General features: G+C 37.9%; 1 protein-coding gene and 2 long non-coding RNA genes across 3 annotated transcripts in view; 1 reads left to right on the forward strand and 2 right to left on the reverse strand.

Moving 5' to 3' along the window:
* LOC146483060 (uncharacterized) overlaps window positions 1-18,501 on the reverse strand; it is a 286,304-nt gene that overhangs the window by 231,818 nt on the left and 35,985 nt on the right. The gene's annotated exons all lie outside the window — the stretch shown is intronic.
* LOC146483077 (uncharacterized) lies at window positions 1,501-8,013 on the forward strand. The gene is made up of 2 exons (XR_014863965.1): window positions 1,501-2,856; window positions 5,753-8,013. It is a non-coding gene; the product is annotated as an uncharacterized LOC146483077 (long non-coding RNA).
* On the reverse strand, window positions 12,928-15,597 carry LOC146483078 (uncharacterized). Its single transcript, XM_085106390.1, has one exon. The coding sequence runs from the start codon at window positions 15,152-15,154 to the stop codon at window positions 13,493-13,495; it is 1,662 nt and encodes a 553-aa protein (XP_084962516.1). The 5' UTR covers window positions 15,155-15,597; the 3' UTR covers window positions 12,928-13,492.

Raw genomic sequence — 18,501 nt, forward strand, 5'->3', positions numbered from 1 at the left:
GATCGTGGAATTTGCAAAGATCAATCCTGAAGTTACAATTTACGTCAGAGAACGAAATGGGAAACATCCCAGGATCGTTGCAAATTTTCGTAAGTTGATTTCGTAAGTTACTTAAACTTAATGGATGCCTAATTAAATATTGTCTTCAAGTGGTTTTTAAAAATGACCTTACTCTCTTACACCTAGCCTATTGAAGGGATTAAGAGAATTTTCTGTGATCATTCATTGTGCATATTAACCCCTTGATTGTGCTTTTTCCGGAATAAAATAAAAAAAATCACTTTATTTAGGTGTCAATGTATTTAGCGTAGAGTACTTATTGGGGACACTTTCTAGATTGAATTGGAATTTAGAAATTTTGTTTTTTGAGGAGAGGAAAAAGCCGGAGTACCCGAAGAAAAGCCTCTTGGAACAAAGACGAGAACCAACAACAAACTCAACCCACATATGACACTGAGTCTGGGAATCAAACCTGGGCCACATGTATGCTGGGAGGCGAGTGCTCTCACCTCTGCACCATCCCTCCTCCCCCCTGGGTAGTACAGATGTCTCACCCCTGTGGTTTGCTGAGTACACTTAATTGTAAAAATGTTGTCAATTAAAAAGATATAAACCGTGAAGGATAAGATCCAACAGCTTTCTGGGAAGCGTTTTACCTATCAGCTTATTTATCTTCATGTTGTTAGAAAATAAACGTATATGCAGTTTTTAGGGCTTAAAATTTGCATATTGCTCACAGACAAAGAAAAAGACACAAAATATGCACATGCCAATTAAATTATCCTATAATTTCACCAGGTTGCATTGTTTACAATTGAAAGTTTGCACAGGACAACTTTTTTCAACTGAGTGTATACACAACAAAAATGCATATGAAATCAAGTGTGGTTGTGTATTGTACTTATCTTAGTCATGCTGATCAATTAGTGTTGAATAAAGACCATTAAGGCTGGTTGAGACTGCTTGACTTTTGCTTATGTCATATGAAATACTCGAAATACATGAATTTGAACTGGGGATGAAAGAATGCTGCTTAAAGTATCATGCAAATTTGCTGTCATTTCAAAACGCAAAAATGTTTGTTTGTCAGCAGAAACAAAGAAATAATTGTCAAGTTTGTTATAAATAATTTTTATTACCCCAGTGCAATATTAAACTGTCGATTAGTGCCTCTGGCCAGAGACAGAGTAGGCTGGTATGGATTGAAACTTGACAAATGTAAGGCTAATTTTTTTCAAGTTCTCCCATTTTTGTTTTTAAAATGCGCTAGAACAGATCACAAGTTGTTCCTTTCAATAATTGAGTTGATTTCTTTCCTCTTGTCATTCTAAAATTATCTGGCAGCTGATTGAAGGTGTAATTTCATCATTTTTAACATTTGAAACATACCAAAAACCCCATGATACTTCCCCTTTAAGATGCAGACATTACTACAATGGCTTGCAGTTCAGGTATATCACTTCCCAATTTTTTTGTATTTATCTTCTTTTGTGTTTTAGTGAATGGCAACAGTAAAATAGTAGAAGTGAAGAACAAAACTCCAGATGAGATTGAAGAGTGGGTTGAAAGATTAAGGCATGAATCAGGAGTAAAAGTACAAAGGATAAGACAATTTTGGCACACAGAGAATCCTTCCATACAAGGAACATGGACACCATTTGTAAACAAACCACCATCACTGAGACGGTCGACTGTCAATGGAGCTACGGCACAAAGACAATCAAGCAGTTGACTCTGTGTGAATGTAGTCAACATTACAGACATTGGCGACAAATTACCAAGTTTGGTCTTGTTCAACAAGGTGATAGTGGCACCTTTTTTTGTCCCCTACTTGCAACTCGTTTCTACTTATTACCTTTTAGGGACGGTGCCTACTAATACTGAAGTATTTTTGTGTGGTTTATGACTATGCGGGAAAAGCAGAACTTAGCAAGGGCTATTGGAATCCAAAAAGAAAATTGGGGGTAACCACGCATTTTTCAGAGATAATTAAGCAATAATATCTCTAAAAAGCGCTAAAATATAAAGCAATGTATGGGATTTTTCCTAAATTGAAGCTTAATTATCTCTGAAAAATGCATGGTTACCCCTAATTTCCTTTTGAGATACTAAAAGCATTTGCTAAGTTCTGCTTTCTCCTCATAGTTTTAAACCGCGCAAAAATATTCCTGTATTAGTAGGCACCACCCATACACAACTTTGAAACTTCTTCCCAAGACATTTGACCGCGAACTCAAAGATCTTGTTTTTTTTTTACAAATGTCGCAAAGTTTTTACTGATCTTAATGTTTATAATTTTGTTTCTCCTGTTTCTCACGGCTGAACCAGACTAAGTAATCCTTATAACCTTAAAACTCCTGTATGTAAAACTAGCACTTTTCCATTCTCGACTCCAGAGCTCTTCTGCGCATGACCGGCAGGGAGGAAGAGCTCTGGGGAACCCTGGAACCTATACCGCTCCTGATTGGTTTACGGCTGAAACAATTGAAACAAAGGAGACTTTTGACTGATTGGTTAATCCCTTTCCTAGAGCCCAGGTTCCGATTACGGGCGCACCAACGAAAACATTATAAACAAACATGGCGACGATAGCGGCCGAAATAAGGATTTCTTATTATAATGGCAAGGATTTTTTTTAAGCGCAAGGAAACTTTCAGTGCAGAATTGTTCGCTTTTGAGAGCGATCGAATTTTTTCTTCCGCGACATCTGCCTCGATGTATTGCGAGCACAAGCATACATACTGGGCTGGAGGATTTTTTTTGTCGTAAACATTGCAACAGAAGTAAATGGTGATTGACCGTATCTATAAAGGACTGAGAAAATTCAGCCGTGGCTCTATCAATCGAGGAGGAAAGGTAGCTTCAATTCTTTTAATTAAACTGTATGTGCGCACCTTTAAATTATTTCAGATTAGTTTGAGTTTGTTTAAGTAAGAATGATTTTCTAAAAGTGACCGGCAGTATTTCATCGAGTTTCTCTTGCAATTTTAATTTAGGCTTTGTTTAAGAGGGATACACGCAGAAATCATTTGATTGCTGGTTCATCCAAGGTAGATGGGTTTCTAATTCACTACCCTTGCATCCAATAACGCCGTTTTTTGGTTTTTATGTAAATTCAATGAGCCCTTTACCTTATTTCATTAATACGTTGTAATGTTCAGAACCAATACTGGAAAATAAGTTGCTTTGGTTCCATGCAACTTATGATTTACAAGTCAAGGTCCTGCCCTTTTGCTTAGTTTGATATAAAAATTGTATTGTTTTCATGCGTTTATAAAGGGAAAAAGGTGAAACATGGGCCTTTAAAAAATTCCCCTCAACCACAGCAACTCTCACTAGATCTTTTATTTTAAAACCGTTATTTTTCAGGTGAAAAATTCAAAGAAGTGAGAAGGTTACAAGAGGCCACTCAGACCTCTTGTGAAAACAACAAAGACACACCAATTTATGAACCCAAGGAATTTTTATAGTTTCATTCAAAACATACCTGGAGGTGTGTGTGTGTGTGTGTGTGGGGGGGGGGGGGGGGGGGGTTACTCAACTGTATTGGTGAAAGAGAATTTGAATGCATGGGGCAAAATGTCCAAAACTGATCCACTAGCCTAGTAGACATAACCCCCAAACTTTATTATTCATCATGTTGGAAGTTTTAAGCAGACTGCAGTCATCTTTGCAAAGTGGGAACCAAATCTTTTTTGCTCAGGGATACCAGCACTGGGAATGGGTTAGCTCTTAAACTTGAGATTACAATGTTTTTGTAATCTCATCATTTGAATGCAATTTGTTTAAGAGAAATTAATTGTTCAACCATAAATTCAAGAACACCAAGGTAGTGGCTTTTTTTTTAAAAATCCTCAAAGGTGACCTTCTACCAACAAAATTTCACCAGGAAATTTCTCAACAATGAGTCCATTGCAGTTATACCCAGCATTTTTTTTTTTGGCCAGTTCCTAACCATACACCTGGGTAGAGAGTCAATGCTGAAGTGAATTTCCAACACTTCAGGGACAGACCTAGCCTCAAACCATCAACACTTTGATTTTCTCATCAAAAGCCCAAGTGAGGAAGGTTTTTATGGCTTGCACTCAATATCAGAAGTCCGATTCATTTAAAAATAAACAAATTAGCATTCATCCAATTTTGGTTGCAAGTACTGGTGTTGGCATTTGGCATATAATTTGAAGTTGTGTTAAACATAAACCCAACACCAAACCTCAGGTTCCTAGGTTCCAGCATTCTTGTGTGTCATCCTCCCACAAACTCCCCTGTGTTTTATTTTAATAGAAATCCTTACCATTGTAGTGGCCCTTATAAGTTTGTTGAACAGACAATAACATAGAATTATGTTTAAGTTATCTTCTTAATAATTTTAATAAATTTATATATGGAGTTTACAAAAATGCTGCGGTATAAAGAGATGCATAATTTGATTTATGAAACAACTTAAATATAGTAAGAGGGCACATGAGTCACTACCATGATTTGTCAGTTTAGCATATTTTTAAACTAAATTTGTTGTTAAACTTCAAGGGCTGTGCCTTTCCAAAAGATATTTTAGATGTTTGTGACATTTGGTGTAGAAAAAGAAGACTCACAGAAGGCCATCTCTGAAGCCTTTTTTCTCTGAAGTAATTATTAATATCTATTAATATCGTCTCAACAAAAAATATCAGATTTCTCAAGCCCTAAAGGGGACAAATGGTTTGAAAGACAGCACTACCTCTAAATGCCATGTGAATTGATACAAAGAAAGACTTGGGTTTTTTTCTTTTACAAGGCACATTCAAATACACCTTTCACAGTTGTATATATGTGCAAAGATTGCAAATAATTATGTAGAGATTTTTAAAACAGTCCTAGAGTTGTAACCATAACAGATATATATCTTCCATAGATAAGTAGAGACCTGTTTGATAATGCTTTATAATAAGTGGTCATGGTCAGTGTAGAAGGCATAGAAAGTTGTATTTTAGATTAGTTTTTTTACACTTTAGATTGTATTTCAGAAAGTTAGGTGTCCCCTATTAGCAGTGGGGAAATCTGCACTGCTAGATTTTAATCGACAGGTTAATAAAGTTTTTCATTAATTTGTTTACCTACATTCCAATGCCCCAAACATGTCATTGTAAATGATACTGATACCTTTTCAAAAAATGTGTGCAGTCAATGTGAGGAAAATTAGTTTTCACCAATTCATGATCTGATTAGCCTAATTTTTGAGTTTGTAATATGACCACTGCATTTACCCATGATCGCACGCCTTGCCACTTGTAAGTTTATTTTGTTGTGGTCATTTCATTCTTTGGTAATTGATCGTTTCTCTGCCAAAAGCGATTGCTGTTCCACAGATTATTTGAAGAATATTTTGGCCCCAAAGTGTTCAAAAGGCGAAAAGATTTCCGTTCTTTCGCTGAAAATTACTTAGTAACTGAAGAAACAAATGATGAAAAAACACAACCATTACTACTTTTTGAACTCTGCAGTACTGTATTAAGAGTGTCATATTAAATTAGGGAAAAGAGATAAGGTACATGTACATGTAACACAGTGTTTGATGCCGGGAAAATAAAATAATTATTATTCCATGGATGAGTAATTTCTACCTGGGCAGCTTCTGGCTGTTATATCCAGCCTTTAAGACTCCATATAAAGTTACTAAACTCCACTCGTTATTCCATGTGTATGTCCACCTTACCCAGGACATTTTGCAGAATGTCAAAAATAACTTTAGCATTGTATTCACTGAAAACAGGTGACAAGGATAAAATGCTTTCAACTGAATCAAGGTGTTCAATGTTGTTTACTGCCATATCAACAAGTTCCAAACTAAAGCCAGTTGATAGGCTTACACTTGCTACACAACATCGTAAACTGCCAAGGGTGTTTTGAAATTGCAGAAGCTTTTGACGAAACAGGTCACTTTGTTCTTTAGAGACAGTGACTGTGCTGGGAAGAACATCTTCACTAACCCGTTTGATTTTACTTTTACACAGTTGACATGTACATGTACAAATGTTTCTGTGATGGTCACAGCAACTGTGGCCACCATCACTTCTTTTGGGGGCAGAATACCCCAGAATTCCCGAAGAATAATTTCACGCTTACATTCAGTTGTTGATTTCACAAACTTTATCATTGTATCCTAAAGGCCACGCTTTGCCTGACTGAAATCGTAATAATTGATTTTAACAATTGCCTCAGAAGGCAGTCCATCCCTACCAGCTCGGCCTGCCTCTTGGAAGTACTCTTCCATCGTGTAGGGGACACCCAAATGAATCACCCTTCGAATGTTAGGGCAGCTTTCCAAAAGCTGGGCGAAATTGTTTCTTACACAGATAATGAAATAAAAACAATATGCAACATGAGATTAGAAGGGTCTGTCACTTTGGTGTCCCCTATACCATAGACTAAGAGGGATAGTCCAAGAAGAAGGCCATGCAGCTGGAAGGGATGGTCTCCCAGCTGAAAAAAATGTATCATCATTTAACACAACCATTACTGTTGGTTTTAAAAAAAATTAATCATTCAGACAAAATGTTCTTCCATTATTTATTGACTATATTGTATTTTAATGGTCAGGAGAATCTAGTAAGCTTAACATTTCCTAGCTGCTGCATATCTACAGTAGCTAGACACAGCGTATATTATTGTAAGCTCATCCAATTATATAGGGCCATTCCATTTTATATCCGCGCACCCCCCCCCCCCCCCCCACTCCCAAACCATTGATTTCCAAAGTGGGGGAGAAATCGTTCAAGAATCCAAGAGGGTGAATCCAACACAAAGCCATTTCCAAAGGGGTATCTCAGAGATCCGAAGGGATGTTTGCTTGAAACTGGATTCTGAAGGGGGATAATTTTTTTCTTCTGAGGGGTCTTACAAGCATAACAATTATTAATACTTCAATAGGGGGCGGGGTATGCGGATATAAAATGGAATGGCCCATAGCAGCAACTTCGGGCAATAGAACAAAGAGAAGCACCCACCAGTCATTTACTAAATGCACCTCATCTACGACAATACAGCGTACGTGTTTCTGAAATGTGGAGGTCTTGAGCGTGGATTTGGTTGTATTCTCGATAACAAACTCTGAATGAGAAAAAACGAGTTGTAGTTTGCCTTCCCGAGCTTGCAAAATCGCCAAATCATTTGTCTCCTTTGTGTCGTCAAGAACTACCACTCCGATATGGCCAAGTTTGCTGATCTGGTAGACCATCAGCGCATTTAGCGGCGATAAGACGATTGTGGTGCTTCTCCCTTTCGCGGGAGGTTGTCCGGCTTCCATGAGTTCGACATCACTCAGCAAGTGAAAGACAAGGGACTTTCCAAATCCCGTTGGTAAAATACCTAATACATCTTTCTTACGACAAACTGCAGCATCAATTATTTCCTTTTTTTTCGGGTTTAACTGAAAGTCACAGTCTCTACCAGCCTTTGCTAAAGCGAACTCTGTAGCTCTGCTCAAGTATGCCATTTTGTTTTGGAAGAGCCGAGCATGCGCTGTGAGGTCCAGTTAGCCAAATTTTGGCTACGCTTGCGCAGAGTTTCCCAGAGCTTACGCGGTCATTCAGATTGTTAGAAGCGTAAGCACTGGGGTCGAGAATGGCACTTTTCAGGCCTCTTACTTTAATCGTATTGTTATGCTCTGGAACTATATCTGTAAATTATCACCCTCTACCAGTTTTTCAACTACTGCTTCCTTCCGCAACTTTGTTACTGAGCACATGTTTCACCTTTTGCAAAATCACTTTGACATATTCTATCCCTGTACCTGGTCAATTGTACGATCCTGCTCCTGCCATCCCTAGCTTTTTAGCGTCCTTTTGTTGTTCGTGGTTTAATTATTATTTGTATCATCATGGGAGGTGCCTCGCATGGGTCCTCGCGTCCCGTTTACACCTGCCCTTTTGACCTTATCACTTTATTCATTTCTTTCTGGCTGTTTAATTTATTGTATTTAACATGTGTGATGGTCAAGAAAGCTGTTAAAAAAAAAAAGAAAAAAAAAAGAAACCCAAGTATCTCGCGATGCACAGAACGTATGCGCAGTAACAATAGTAGGCACTGTCCTTAAAAGCTAATGTTTTAAGAGGGTTGTTCAAGTTAGGAAAGATGTTGGCAGCAAAAACTGTAAAGTGGGCAGCTTTTGCAGTTCAATGGGCCATTTCCGAGTTGCTAAATGAACCTCCTTATTTGAAGTGAGGCTAAGGGCAAAACTTCATATAAAAATTATTTTTGTTTGCATATGAATGTAAACTAATTTCATCATAAAAGCAATGCACATTTTAGCCTCACTTCTTAATGAGGTTCAAAGCAACTCGAAAATGGCCTACTGGTATTTGTATAAAGTTGTACCTTTAAAGAAGCCACAGTGTCAACATGCATTTGGTGAATTTGTTTAATCATCAAGACAGGCTTTCTCTGGTGATCATCTCCTTTAATCCCATGAGCTATAGGCTTGATTAAGTAGAGGTATTGTAGTGAGAAATCAGATGCTGATCATTGTTAAGATGTTTAGAAAGGTTTTAACACCCCTACCAGACTAATCCCTCTAAACATGTCCCTGCAAGGGCAAGTATATCATGGTAAGGTACCATATAGTCACCCACATAACCCTAATCCTTGCCCTCCATTTAAGTCACCCTTTCCTTACCATGAATTGTATGCCCCTACAAGAAATAAAATCCCTTTGGCTTTTCAAGGGTTGAGGTGTGTGCTTGCTTGAACATCTGAATAAAATGTAAAATATAGAAACAATTGAAAATTTTTTTGTGTCTTATTTCTTTTGGCATATTTTGTTCCATCAGTGATTGCGTGAACCTAAGTGTTCATGACAAAAAAATATTATTTGTTTCGTCAAATCTTCATGTTGTTCTCATACGAAAGTAGGAAAATAGAGTCCTTATCAATTTTTCTTCCCCCTGCTTTTGACGCATATAAAAGCATTCCGGCTGGGTACAATACAGTGGAAGATGGGAGACTGGGGATAGTTGGGCTGTGATATCAATACAGGAACACTTAGTATATCGCGTATTCAAACGACGAAAACAGACACACAGTGTCGATCAGTCTCTGTTTACCGTCTGTGTTTTTACTTTTTGAATACATGACATACTTCACTTTAAAAAAACTTCAAAACCTTTTTTTGGTAAATAATAACTGAAATAATTTAGTAAACTCAGACTCACAAATAACTTATCAGCTTTGCGCTCTAAAAGTGAAAACCTTATCTTATGGGGGAAGTATCACGAAAATTTTGTGTCATTTCAAAACCCAAAAATGTTTGTCTGACAACAGAAACAAAAAATAATTGTCGTTTTGTCATAAATTATCACCCCAAAGTGATACAACTGTCGATTAGTGCCCCTGGCCAGAGACAGAGTAGGCCTGTATGAATTGAAACTTGTAAAATGTTAGGCTAATGTTTTTCAGTTATTATATTTTTGTTTCCAGAATGCGCTAGAACAGAGGACAAGTTGTTCCTGTCAAGAATTGAGTTGATTTCTCTCCTCTCGTTGTTCCAGAATCATTTTGTAGCAAAGTGAAGGTCTTAATTCAACATTTTTAACAAAAGAGGTTAAAAAAAAAAAAACCCCATGATACTTCCCCTTCAAAGGATCTTCTAATTTTCTACGTTTAACGACGGTGCCTACAATTAACGAAGTATTTTTGCATACTTTGTGACTACCGTCGAACCTCCCTTTGCGAACACCTCTCGTAAGCGACCACCTCTCATTAGCGACCACGTTTCCAAAATACCAAAAGTTTTCAAGTCAAATCACTATAGATGGAACCTCTTGTAAGCGACCACTTCTCATAAGTGACCACTTTTAGCAGATGATTGTTTAAAATTTTCAATAATTGGTTTTAACCTCCCGTAGGCGACCACTATTATCACGGGCGGAAATTGAAAAATGCGTCGCTGTAACATGTTGGTCACATCATGACAGCGTACGCCGTCAATCTCACAGTCCATAGCTACCGGAAGTGTTTCCTGATATAGCTTAGCATTGAAACAATTGATAAAATACACATGCACCATACTTCACACTGAAATAAACTTTAATCAGATAATTTGAATCCTTCGTAGGAAAAAAACCCTCTTATCTTTTATCTTTCTTATCTTTTTGCTTATGTTCCGTTTCCTGAAAAATTTAGACAGCGCCACCTGAAGTAACATAAGAGTCAAGTTTCTTCAACAATAATTGTCTCATTCGCTGTATCCGGCGCTGTATTGTCTTAAGTAATTTGTGAGATAAAAACAATAATCACCAGAAACATTACGATTTTTTGCCTAGAATAATTTTGGACCAGTCTTAGTATACTTGTAGCTAAGAAAAATTATTACTATGGGTTTCGATAAGTACTTGCAAAAGGGTTAGGTCTCCGCAATTACCATATGTAAATTAACCGAAATTTAGACCCCCCTGTGGTCTCACCTCTGGTAAGCGACCACCTCACGTAAGCGACCAAATAACCTTGATGTTATGGGTAGTCACTTACGGGAGGTTCGACCGTGTGCGGAAAAAGTTTATCCAGAAAGAGAATTTGGGGTAGGGGGTATTTTTTTGTGAGATAATTAAGCAACCATTATTCTTAAAAGCAGTAAAATACAAAGCAAGGTATGGCATTTTTTCCAAATTTAGTTTTATTATCTCTAAAAAATGCATGGTTACCCCCAGTTTTCTTTTTTGGATACCAAGAAACATACTTGCGTACATCGGTAAGACGCGTTGCTTGATCCTATTTCCTATTCATAAATTTCTTTTCAGATAAATTTTCACGAAAACACGTTTTTTTCTTTCATTCACTCGGCCAAGGTAATAGATGATTAATATTGGAGCGAAAATCATTAAAGTTTTCTCAGACCAACCACGTGACTTGGTTGTGATCCCATTGTCACCTGAACATTGCTGATTCCTTGAAACCATGTTGACCTTTCCGAGAATAAACTTGTACAAGGCAATGCACTGGCATCGCAACTGTTTCACTTCATGGCTTCTCAGTGAAGAAAAAAAAACTGCAGGTGTCCATATTAACCTTGCTTCACTCATGTGGTTCTAACTTTACAGTCTGTGCATGAAATGTTGATGTGTGATAGTTCAGATGTTATTGAACGCAAGTGTAGCCGCTGGGATGAGACTGTTTCAGAAATCATTTACACAGTATTTCGGTAAAGACAGCGAGGAATCTTTTACACCCTACTACACAGCAGGTTGTCAGAGGAGCAGTCTATGAAGTTGGGAGCAAAGAAAATATTTCAATCTTGAGAATAAACTTGAATTTATGTGAAAATAAAACCAGGAAATTAAAATGGGAATTTTTATGCCAAATAACTTCTGTATATTATTATATATTATACCAGTAAACCTTTATTGTAATAACGAAAACTGTTCAATTTACAAACTTGTATGAGTTGTTAAATTACACGATATAACCACAGTAGGTTTGGGAGAACTTCAATGTTTATGTTAACTCAAACAAACACTTTGCAGTTTTGCCAAACTCTCTTGAGTGCTGACATGACCTCTTCCTAGACTAGTGTTGACTTAAGACCAATATCAGTGTTCATTAATATACAGTGATTACACAAGATTATAAACCAGTAAATGCACTTTAATAAAAGTTAATATTTCTGACCGGTGGTTTATTTACATCCATTTAAAAATCATTTTTGTCTCAACAGAAATTAGATCATGTGGTCTCAAAATTCTTTCCAGCTCTTAAGAAAGCCACATTACTCAAATAAATGATTCTCTAATGCTACAAACTGTATTACAAGCACCGGTCACTAGTGATAACTGTATAAGTGAGTACATTTTTGTGGGGAATAAAAAATTATAAGAAAATAAGAGTCCACAAATTATATTTAACAACGCGCGTTGGATATGAGATGATAGATAGCCAAGGGTGTGCGTAGTGCCGAGTTGAATTGGCTATAATCATCTCATATCCAAGCGGGTGGAATAATTGTCTTATTAAAAACAATCAAGAAATACTGCTAGATTTTGCTGATTTCGCGTTGCAAGAATTATTACAAGACAATTTAACGGTCACTATTTCTTGAGCATGGCATAATGGCTCATATACCATGGCCGCTTAGCGAATCAAGTCGTTCGAATTGCATTATACAATGATCCAGTTTTTAATATAAATTTTATATCAACTGCATGGACATGTATTTTAAAATCAAATCATTAACACCCAAGGGTCTGATTCAATTGTCCCACAATGCAGGTATATTTTCATTATACAAATTATCCTGGCCAAATTGTTTGGAACGGAGGCCTTACTTGGGCTGATATGCAGACATGATTTTACTCCTATGCATTCTCTCTCCATTACAATAGCGATGAAAAAAGACAAATCAACAAGTGTAAATTCTCACATTGAACAGAGGGGAAGGGAGACATTATGTTAATGAGTGACTTATGGAGAAGATGTCGATGTTGTTGAAGCAAAGTAAAATGGGAAAAATTGCCAAAACAGTCAAGTCTCGCTAATGTCTTATTGGCCAGGATAATAGTTGCATGTGGAGCTGTCAATCTAGTCCTGGGAAACTTTTTCACTACTCATACTTGTAAGCAGATGAAAATCAGCTATAATTTTAACAATACTTCAAATTACTTAGTAAGGAAAATAATTTATCAGTTTCCATGAAAATTGTTTGTCAAAAATATAATCATTTATCAGGATCAAGATAGCTTAAGGAAAAAGAGCTTTAAAAATGAGAAATTCCAGCATCCTTTACCATATAACAGGTAAAAAACAAGGGCAGCTAATTAAAAGTTGTGCTCCTTGATTGGTTATTTTCAAGGCTCCTCAATGAGTTTAAAATAACAGCAACATTACTGCATAGCAGCAAAATAACTAACCGTTTTAAAAAAACCCTTTGAACATCTACAACAATTAAGGCCAGGCAAACTTTATAAAATAAAAAGGTTCTAACTATAAACCTTAATTGCCATCTCTCTATTCTAATAAGATTAATAACTGGATTACACTGAGTGTGAAGATGACTCGGGGAGCATTCTTTTGGGACTATTCTGTAATAGGAATACAAGAAGTAGATAGGAATAGGCAGAATTGCATTCTTTGCCGCAGAAATAAATTCTGTGTATTCCGTTATTCCTGAACCACAATAAGAATAACCAGAATTTTTCTAAAAGAATACACCCTCAATATCAAAACCTACCCTTTTTATGCTATTTTAAAACTTGTATATTTTTTCGTAAGTTTTTTTCATCACAAATGATATTATGATAATGAATTATGCATTACAAGCTCTTATAAGAAAAAAACAAAACAAAAGTTAAAACATCAGTAAACGTAGTTACTGTTACAGTCGAAAGCTAAAGTAATGGCTGTCTTCATGGTCACTTGATAATCCTGAATTGTCGCGAAGAAAAATGAGTTAATTGTTGTCATGAACCTTCCTTCGTTTTAGTTTTCACTAAAAAAAATGTTGATTTGTGTTTCAGAATCACTAACTCTAGAGAACAATTACCTTGCCATATTTACGGGAAACATTTCTAATAGCCACAGCAATGTGACCCTCCATGCTCACTGTAATCCCGGTTAAAAGAAAATTCTTTTCTTCAGTTACTACTGTTCTCCTCACGAACTCACCATCTTTAGTGTATATTGGCACACACAGGTGCTTTGTTCCTCGTTCCCATCCAGCGACGACAACAAATTCACCAGATGGATGACATGCAATACGCCAGTACTCATCTTCTTTGGTGTTAATGTTGAATTTACGCTGCTGTTTACCATCTTCGGTGAATATGAACACACAGGAACCATCCAGCGTCATGATCTGGCCATCAGGACCAGCAATGATGATATCAAGTACATACTTCAGTATCCCTTCTCCAAAGCTGCCTACATATCTCCCCTCATGCTCGTACACATGCACAGTCCATCCTTTCAGTACCAGCACTTTGTTATTGGTGACTGCCAGTCTGCCCCTGCCCTCTCCCCTCACAGGAAACTTGTGTAGTAGGTCAGCGGCATGACTGAAAACCTGGACTTCCCGCTTAGCCTGCGCAGCCCCATACCTCCTCAGCCTGACCAGTACATAGATGTTGCTATTCTTCACATCAGTGGCGACATCAAAAACATCTAACTCCGTCTCAGTGTAATTACCTTCAGGGTGAAATTGGAGAACAAACTTTCCGCTGCTGTGAAACACTTTAACACTTTTATCCGAATTGTCTGCTATAATAAACTGTCCGGCATCTGCATTTGTAGCGATACCCATAGGATCCTTCAGCTTGTCCTCTTTCTCACCCTCCTGACCAAATGACCATGGTACACAGCAGTGCTCCATACCTTGTTTCTGCAACACTTCAGAAACTCTTCGATCAAAGAGCGGATCCACTTTCTCGTCCCCGGTATCAACACAAGGCCAGTCGTTTGCGTACAGCGGGTTGTTGCTAGAACTGACCATCGGAATAACATCGTAGATGGTGCGATTCACATGACAAGTGGCGGAAATGATCGCCCTTCGTTCTTCTTTACCAAACCGAGCCCAGAAGCCTCTTTTAAGCTCGACAGTAAAACATTCCTTAACAGCTGACAGACTGTGTAGCTCTTCAATGCACACTCTACACGCTGCTAATGGGATCTCGGGATGGTCTACTGTCTCCAATATTGTCGACATTACTCGATATTGCATGGCCAGTACGCGATCAGACAATTCCAAAGCTTCATTAGCGAATGCTTCTGTCGCTTTTCTGCGGGCATCTTTGAATCTGTCTTTTGCATTGGCAAGCGCCCTCGTAGCTGACTCATCCAGGTCAGTAAGCTCCAGTCTTCTCATTGCTTTTGCCGGAGAAACTGCTTCAGCACTAGCTGTTCCAGCTGCTGCTTCTTCCTTTATCGTGCCGTGCTCCCTTCTGGACTTTGCCTTACCAAACACTTCATACAGCAACTCGATTCCTTCTTTAAAGAAGCTGATACTTGCTAACAAATCTTTTCTTGCTAAGCCCTTCAACTGCGACTTGATATCGTCGATTTCACGCACGATCAAGCCATGGAATTTCTGATCTGTAACGTCGCCATCCTTCAACTTTTCTGCTGCTTTATCCCTTCCTTTATTCACGAGCAAGCCGATGGTGGCTTTAAACACAGCCGTTATTATTGAGGACATCACAGCTAAAGAGAAAGCCTAATGTTAATGATTCGGTCAGTATAAAATGCAGACTGCAGACTGCAGATTGCAGACTGCAGACTGGGTATTAAACGCAGACTAGGTATAAAATGCAGACTGAGACTAAAACCGCCTCTTCATCAAATACAGGATACATTTTGAATTTTTCAACTTAACTTACGCTAGTGTCATACAATCGTCTTTCGAGATCATTTCCCATGAAACTGACATTATTATATTCTTTTCGAAAAACGTCAACCTTGAAATAAACAACCCCGATGCATGAAGTAAGCAATAACGCGGAACCATGACCTTTACTTCGTACGTGGCTGACCTTTTCGCCGCTTTGCGTCAACATGATATCGGCAACATCGGTAAGTGGCACTGAGTCAGGGTGGCAGTAAAATAATGTTTTTTTAAATAAAATATGTGTTCATGTGTTGCTAGAATACTGAAGGTCTACAATTTGTCTTTTACAAACTTCGTTACTATTCAAAGAAACTAGTTAAAATCTGTCGATGTCAAATTGCTTGCCTCCTTGGAAATCAAGTCTGTTTCCCTCGTTTACATAATAATTATGAAAACCGTCATGGGCGTAATTGTTTAAGAACTATAAATGCAAAGCGATTAAGCTCGAGTCTTCTTTGTGAAAGAAAGGAAATGGAAGCTACCAAATCGAGATAAAGAAAACAAACTGTTAGGAAAAGGGCCAAAAAAAAGGTCAATTTCATGGGAGATGATCTCGGAAACGCGATTGCGTGACACTAAAGGCCCGTAGCAAGGCTAAAATAACTAGGGGGCCGAGCAAAATGGTTAAACAAAACTACTCCCCCCCCCCCCCCCTCCTGGCCCGTCACCCCAAAAAAACAGACAGATTAGGGAGTTAGATGCAACGAGAACATAAAAAAAGCAGTAGATTTAGTGAGCAAATCAATAACTTTGCACCTGCGTTACACTTTTTGGTACATTTTTTTGCCGTTTTTTTTTACGCGGACTACCACGTGAAATTTCCTAATTTCACGTTTGAAGGAGGACGTAAACAAACGAGGACAATTTTTTTTCTCTTTTTAAATTTGGAATCGGGCAGTGAGAATCCGACTGCAGGAAAATTTTGCTCTTGAGAGGACATATTTGTGTGGCTTTCGACAACGCGCGAATACTAAATTGTTATAAACTAAGGGCATTTATATTGCTATTAATGAGCAGATGTCTTAAAAAACAAGTAGTTTATTTCAACAGCTTTCACGGTTTGAGATTGGTTAATTTCGATCCATTTTGGTTCTTATTTCCGATTCACAAGGTAGGAGTGCCTTCGTTGCCGTTGAATATAAAAACAAACTGTTAGCGAAAGAAACTCTGGAAACTGACAGGTAGTAAATATATTATTGAAGGTTGTAAAAAGGCACTTGCAGCATCAGAGTTCAAGACTGATTGATCAGTGCACATTAATCTGTTTTAATTATCTTTTTTGGCACATTGTGTTTTAACTTCCAAAAATTCTGGCGGGGGGGCGGGGCTCAAGCCCCCCCCCCTGCCCCTCCCCCTGCTACGGGCCTGCACTAGGGTAAGTTGAAAATTGAAAATGTATCCTGTATTTGACGAAGAGGCGGTTTTGATATCAGTCTGCATTTTATGCCCAGTCTGCAGTCTGCATTTTATACCTAGTCTACATTTTATACCCAGTCTGCAGTCTGCATTTTATACTGACCGGTTAATGATTAGCTTGTTTGTGTAATTTCCGTTTTGTGAGTTCAGAAGATATAGGTGTCACAAAATTCATATTATTCATGTTTTTGTTGTTTTCATTTCATGTTTGCATTTTCATGTTTCGTGTTTGCATGTAGAAATTTAGTCGTTTCTTTTTCATTATCTAAATTCGTTAGGTTTATTGTTAATTATTTGTAGTCTTAATTCGTCGTATTTTTATCAGTCAAAAAATGTCACTAGTATATTAGTAATTATTGTCTTAGAAAATGGTGTGTAGTATTGTAAATTTCAATGTAATCTAACTAACTATTATTATTCCCGTTACCGTATATTTTGTATCTTATTGTGTAATCAGCATTTATTGTACATCTTGTAGTTAGCGTTTTCTGGAATCTTCTTTGTAATGTCGTAATTGTGTACAGTATTTAAATAGAGGTCAAGGTTGTTGTTGTGTAGTTGATTGTTATTCTTGGAAGGAGAAAAAGGACAGAGAAGTAAGAAGAAGTAAGGAGACGCAAAAGTTTGCATTGCAAGGTCGAAGGCGAAATTGTTCAAGTCACTGTCAAGAGCCATTGGCAGGAGCCGGCCGTGTTTTCCTTGACATAAACCCTTTTGTCAGCGGCGGCGAGTGAACAAGATTTCAAGGCGTGTGCATAGAAATTAAAACTGAGTGCGGCGGAGTCAAACAAGACGGGAACAAAGAAGAGAAAAGGCGCCAGAAGAGAAGAAGCAGAGGTTTGTGTGAACGGTTGTTGGTGCGGTTTGTTTATGCGAGTGGTTGAAGTAGCAATTTGTTTGTGCCTGGAGAAGACTTCAAGAACAAGGAAGGACTGAACTGAACTGAAATAAGTAATTTAGTTTAAGATAATTAATTAGGTTAAGAAAGTATTTTTTACGTTACCGTTTATTGTGTTTACTAAGCGTTTATGTATACTAAATTAATTAAATTTGTTGTATTACTTAGTCTTGTATTACTTAGTGGGTTTGCGGGAAGGGTTTTGTACAGTCCCCTTTTAAGTCGTGCCTCACAAGGGAGAGATCCACGTCACAATAGGATCGTGCTGCAATTCAGTTTTCCCGTCGTTTTCGAAATAGACAGACACATTTTTAGAAGGAGTGAAAGAATCAAAGCGTCTATTTAAGGTACAGGAGAGGAGAAAGAGGTATGATGACGTTTTTTGTCTATCTTGCATCCGTAGTGATTTGTAGTCTATTTTGTTATATTTCAAGCACGTGTTTCGTAACTTAAGGCTGGTTTCCATATGATCGCGGATCGCAGATCGCAGATCGCAATAAGGTCTGCGATCGTCTGCGATCATATGGAAACACTGACTTCTGCGATCGTCTGCGATCCTACGATCACGATCGCAGACGATAGAACATAAAGGCTGGTTTCCATATGATCGCGGATCGCAGATCGCAATAAGGCTGCGATCATATGGAAACATACTTCTGCGATCGTCTGCGATCCTGCGATCGTGATCGTAGACGATCGCAGACGATCGCAGAAGATAGAATCATGTTCTATCTCCTGCGATCGTCTGCGATCCCCTGCGATCAATTGCGATTGTGCGATCATATGGAAACCAAAGTTTTGCGATCCGCGATCGAAACGCATCCCATAATATTTCGGGTTCTCT

This window comes from Pavona decussata, unplaced genomic scaffold, assembly GCF_977016875.1.
Source record: "Pavona decussata unplaced genomic scaffold, jaPavDecu1.1 SCAFFOLD_40, whole genome shotgun sequence".
Taxonomy (NCBI): domain Eukaryota; kingdom Metazoa; phylum Cnidaria; class Anthozoa; order Scleractinia; family Agariciidae; genus Pavona; species Pavona decussata.

Coding starts and splice junctions, on each gene's coding strand:
- LOC146483078 (XM_085106390.1), bottom strand. CDS start 15,154: ATGTCCTCAATAATAACGGCTGTGTTTAAAGCCACCATCGGCTTGCTC.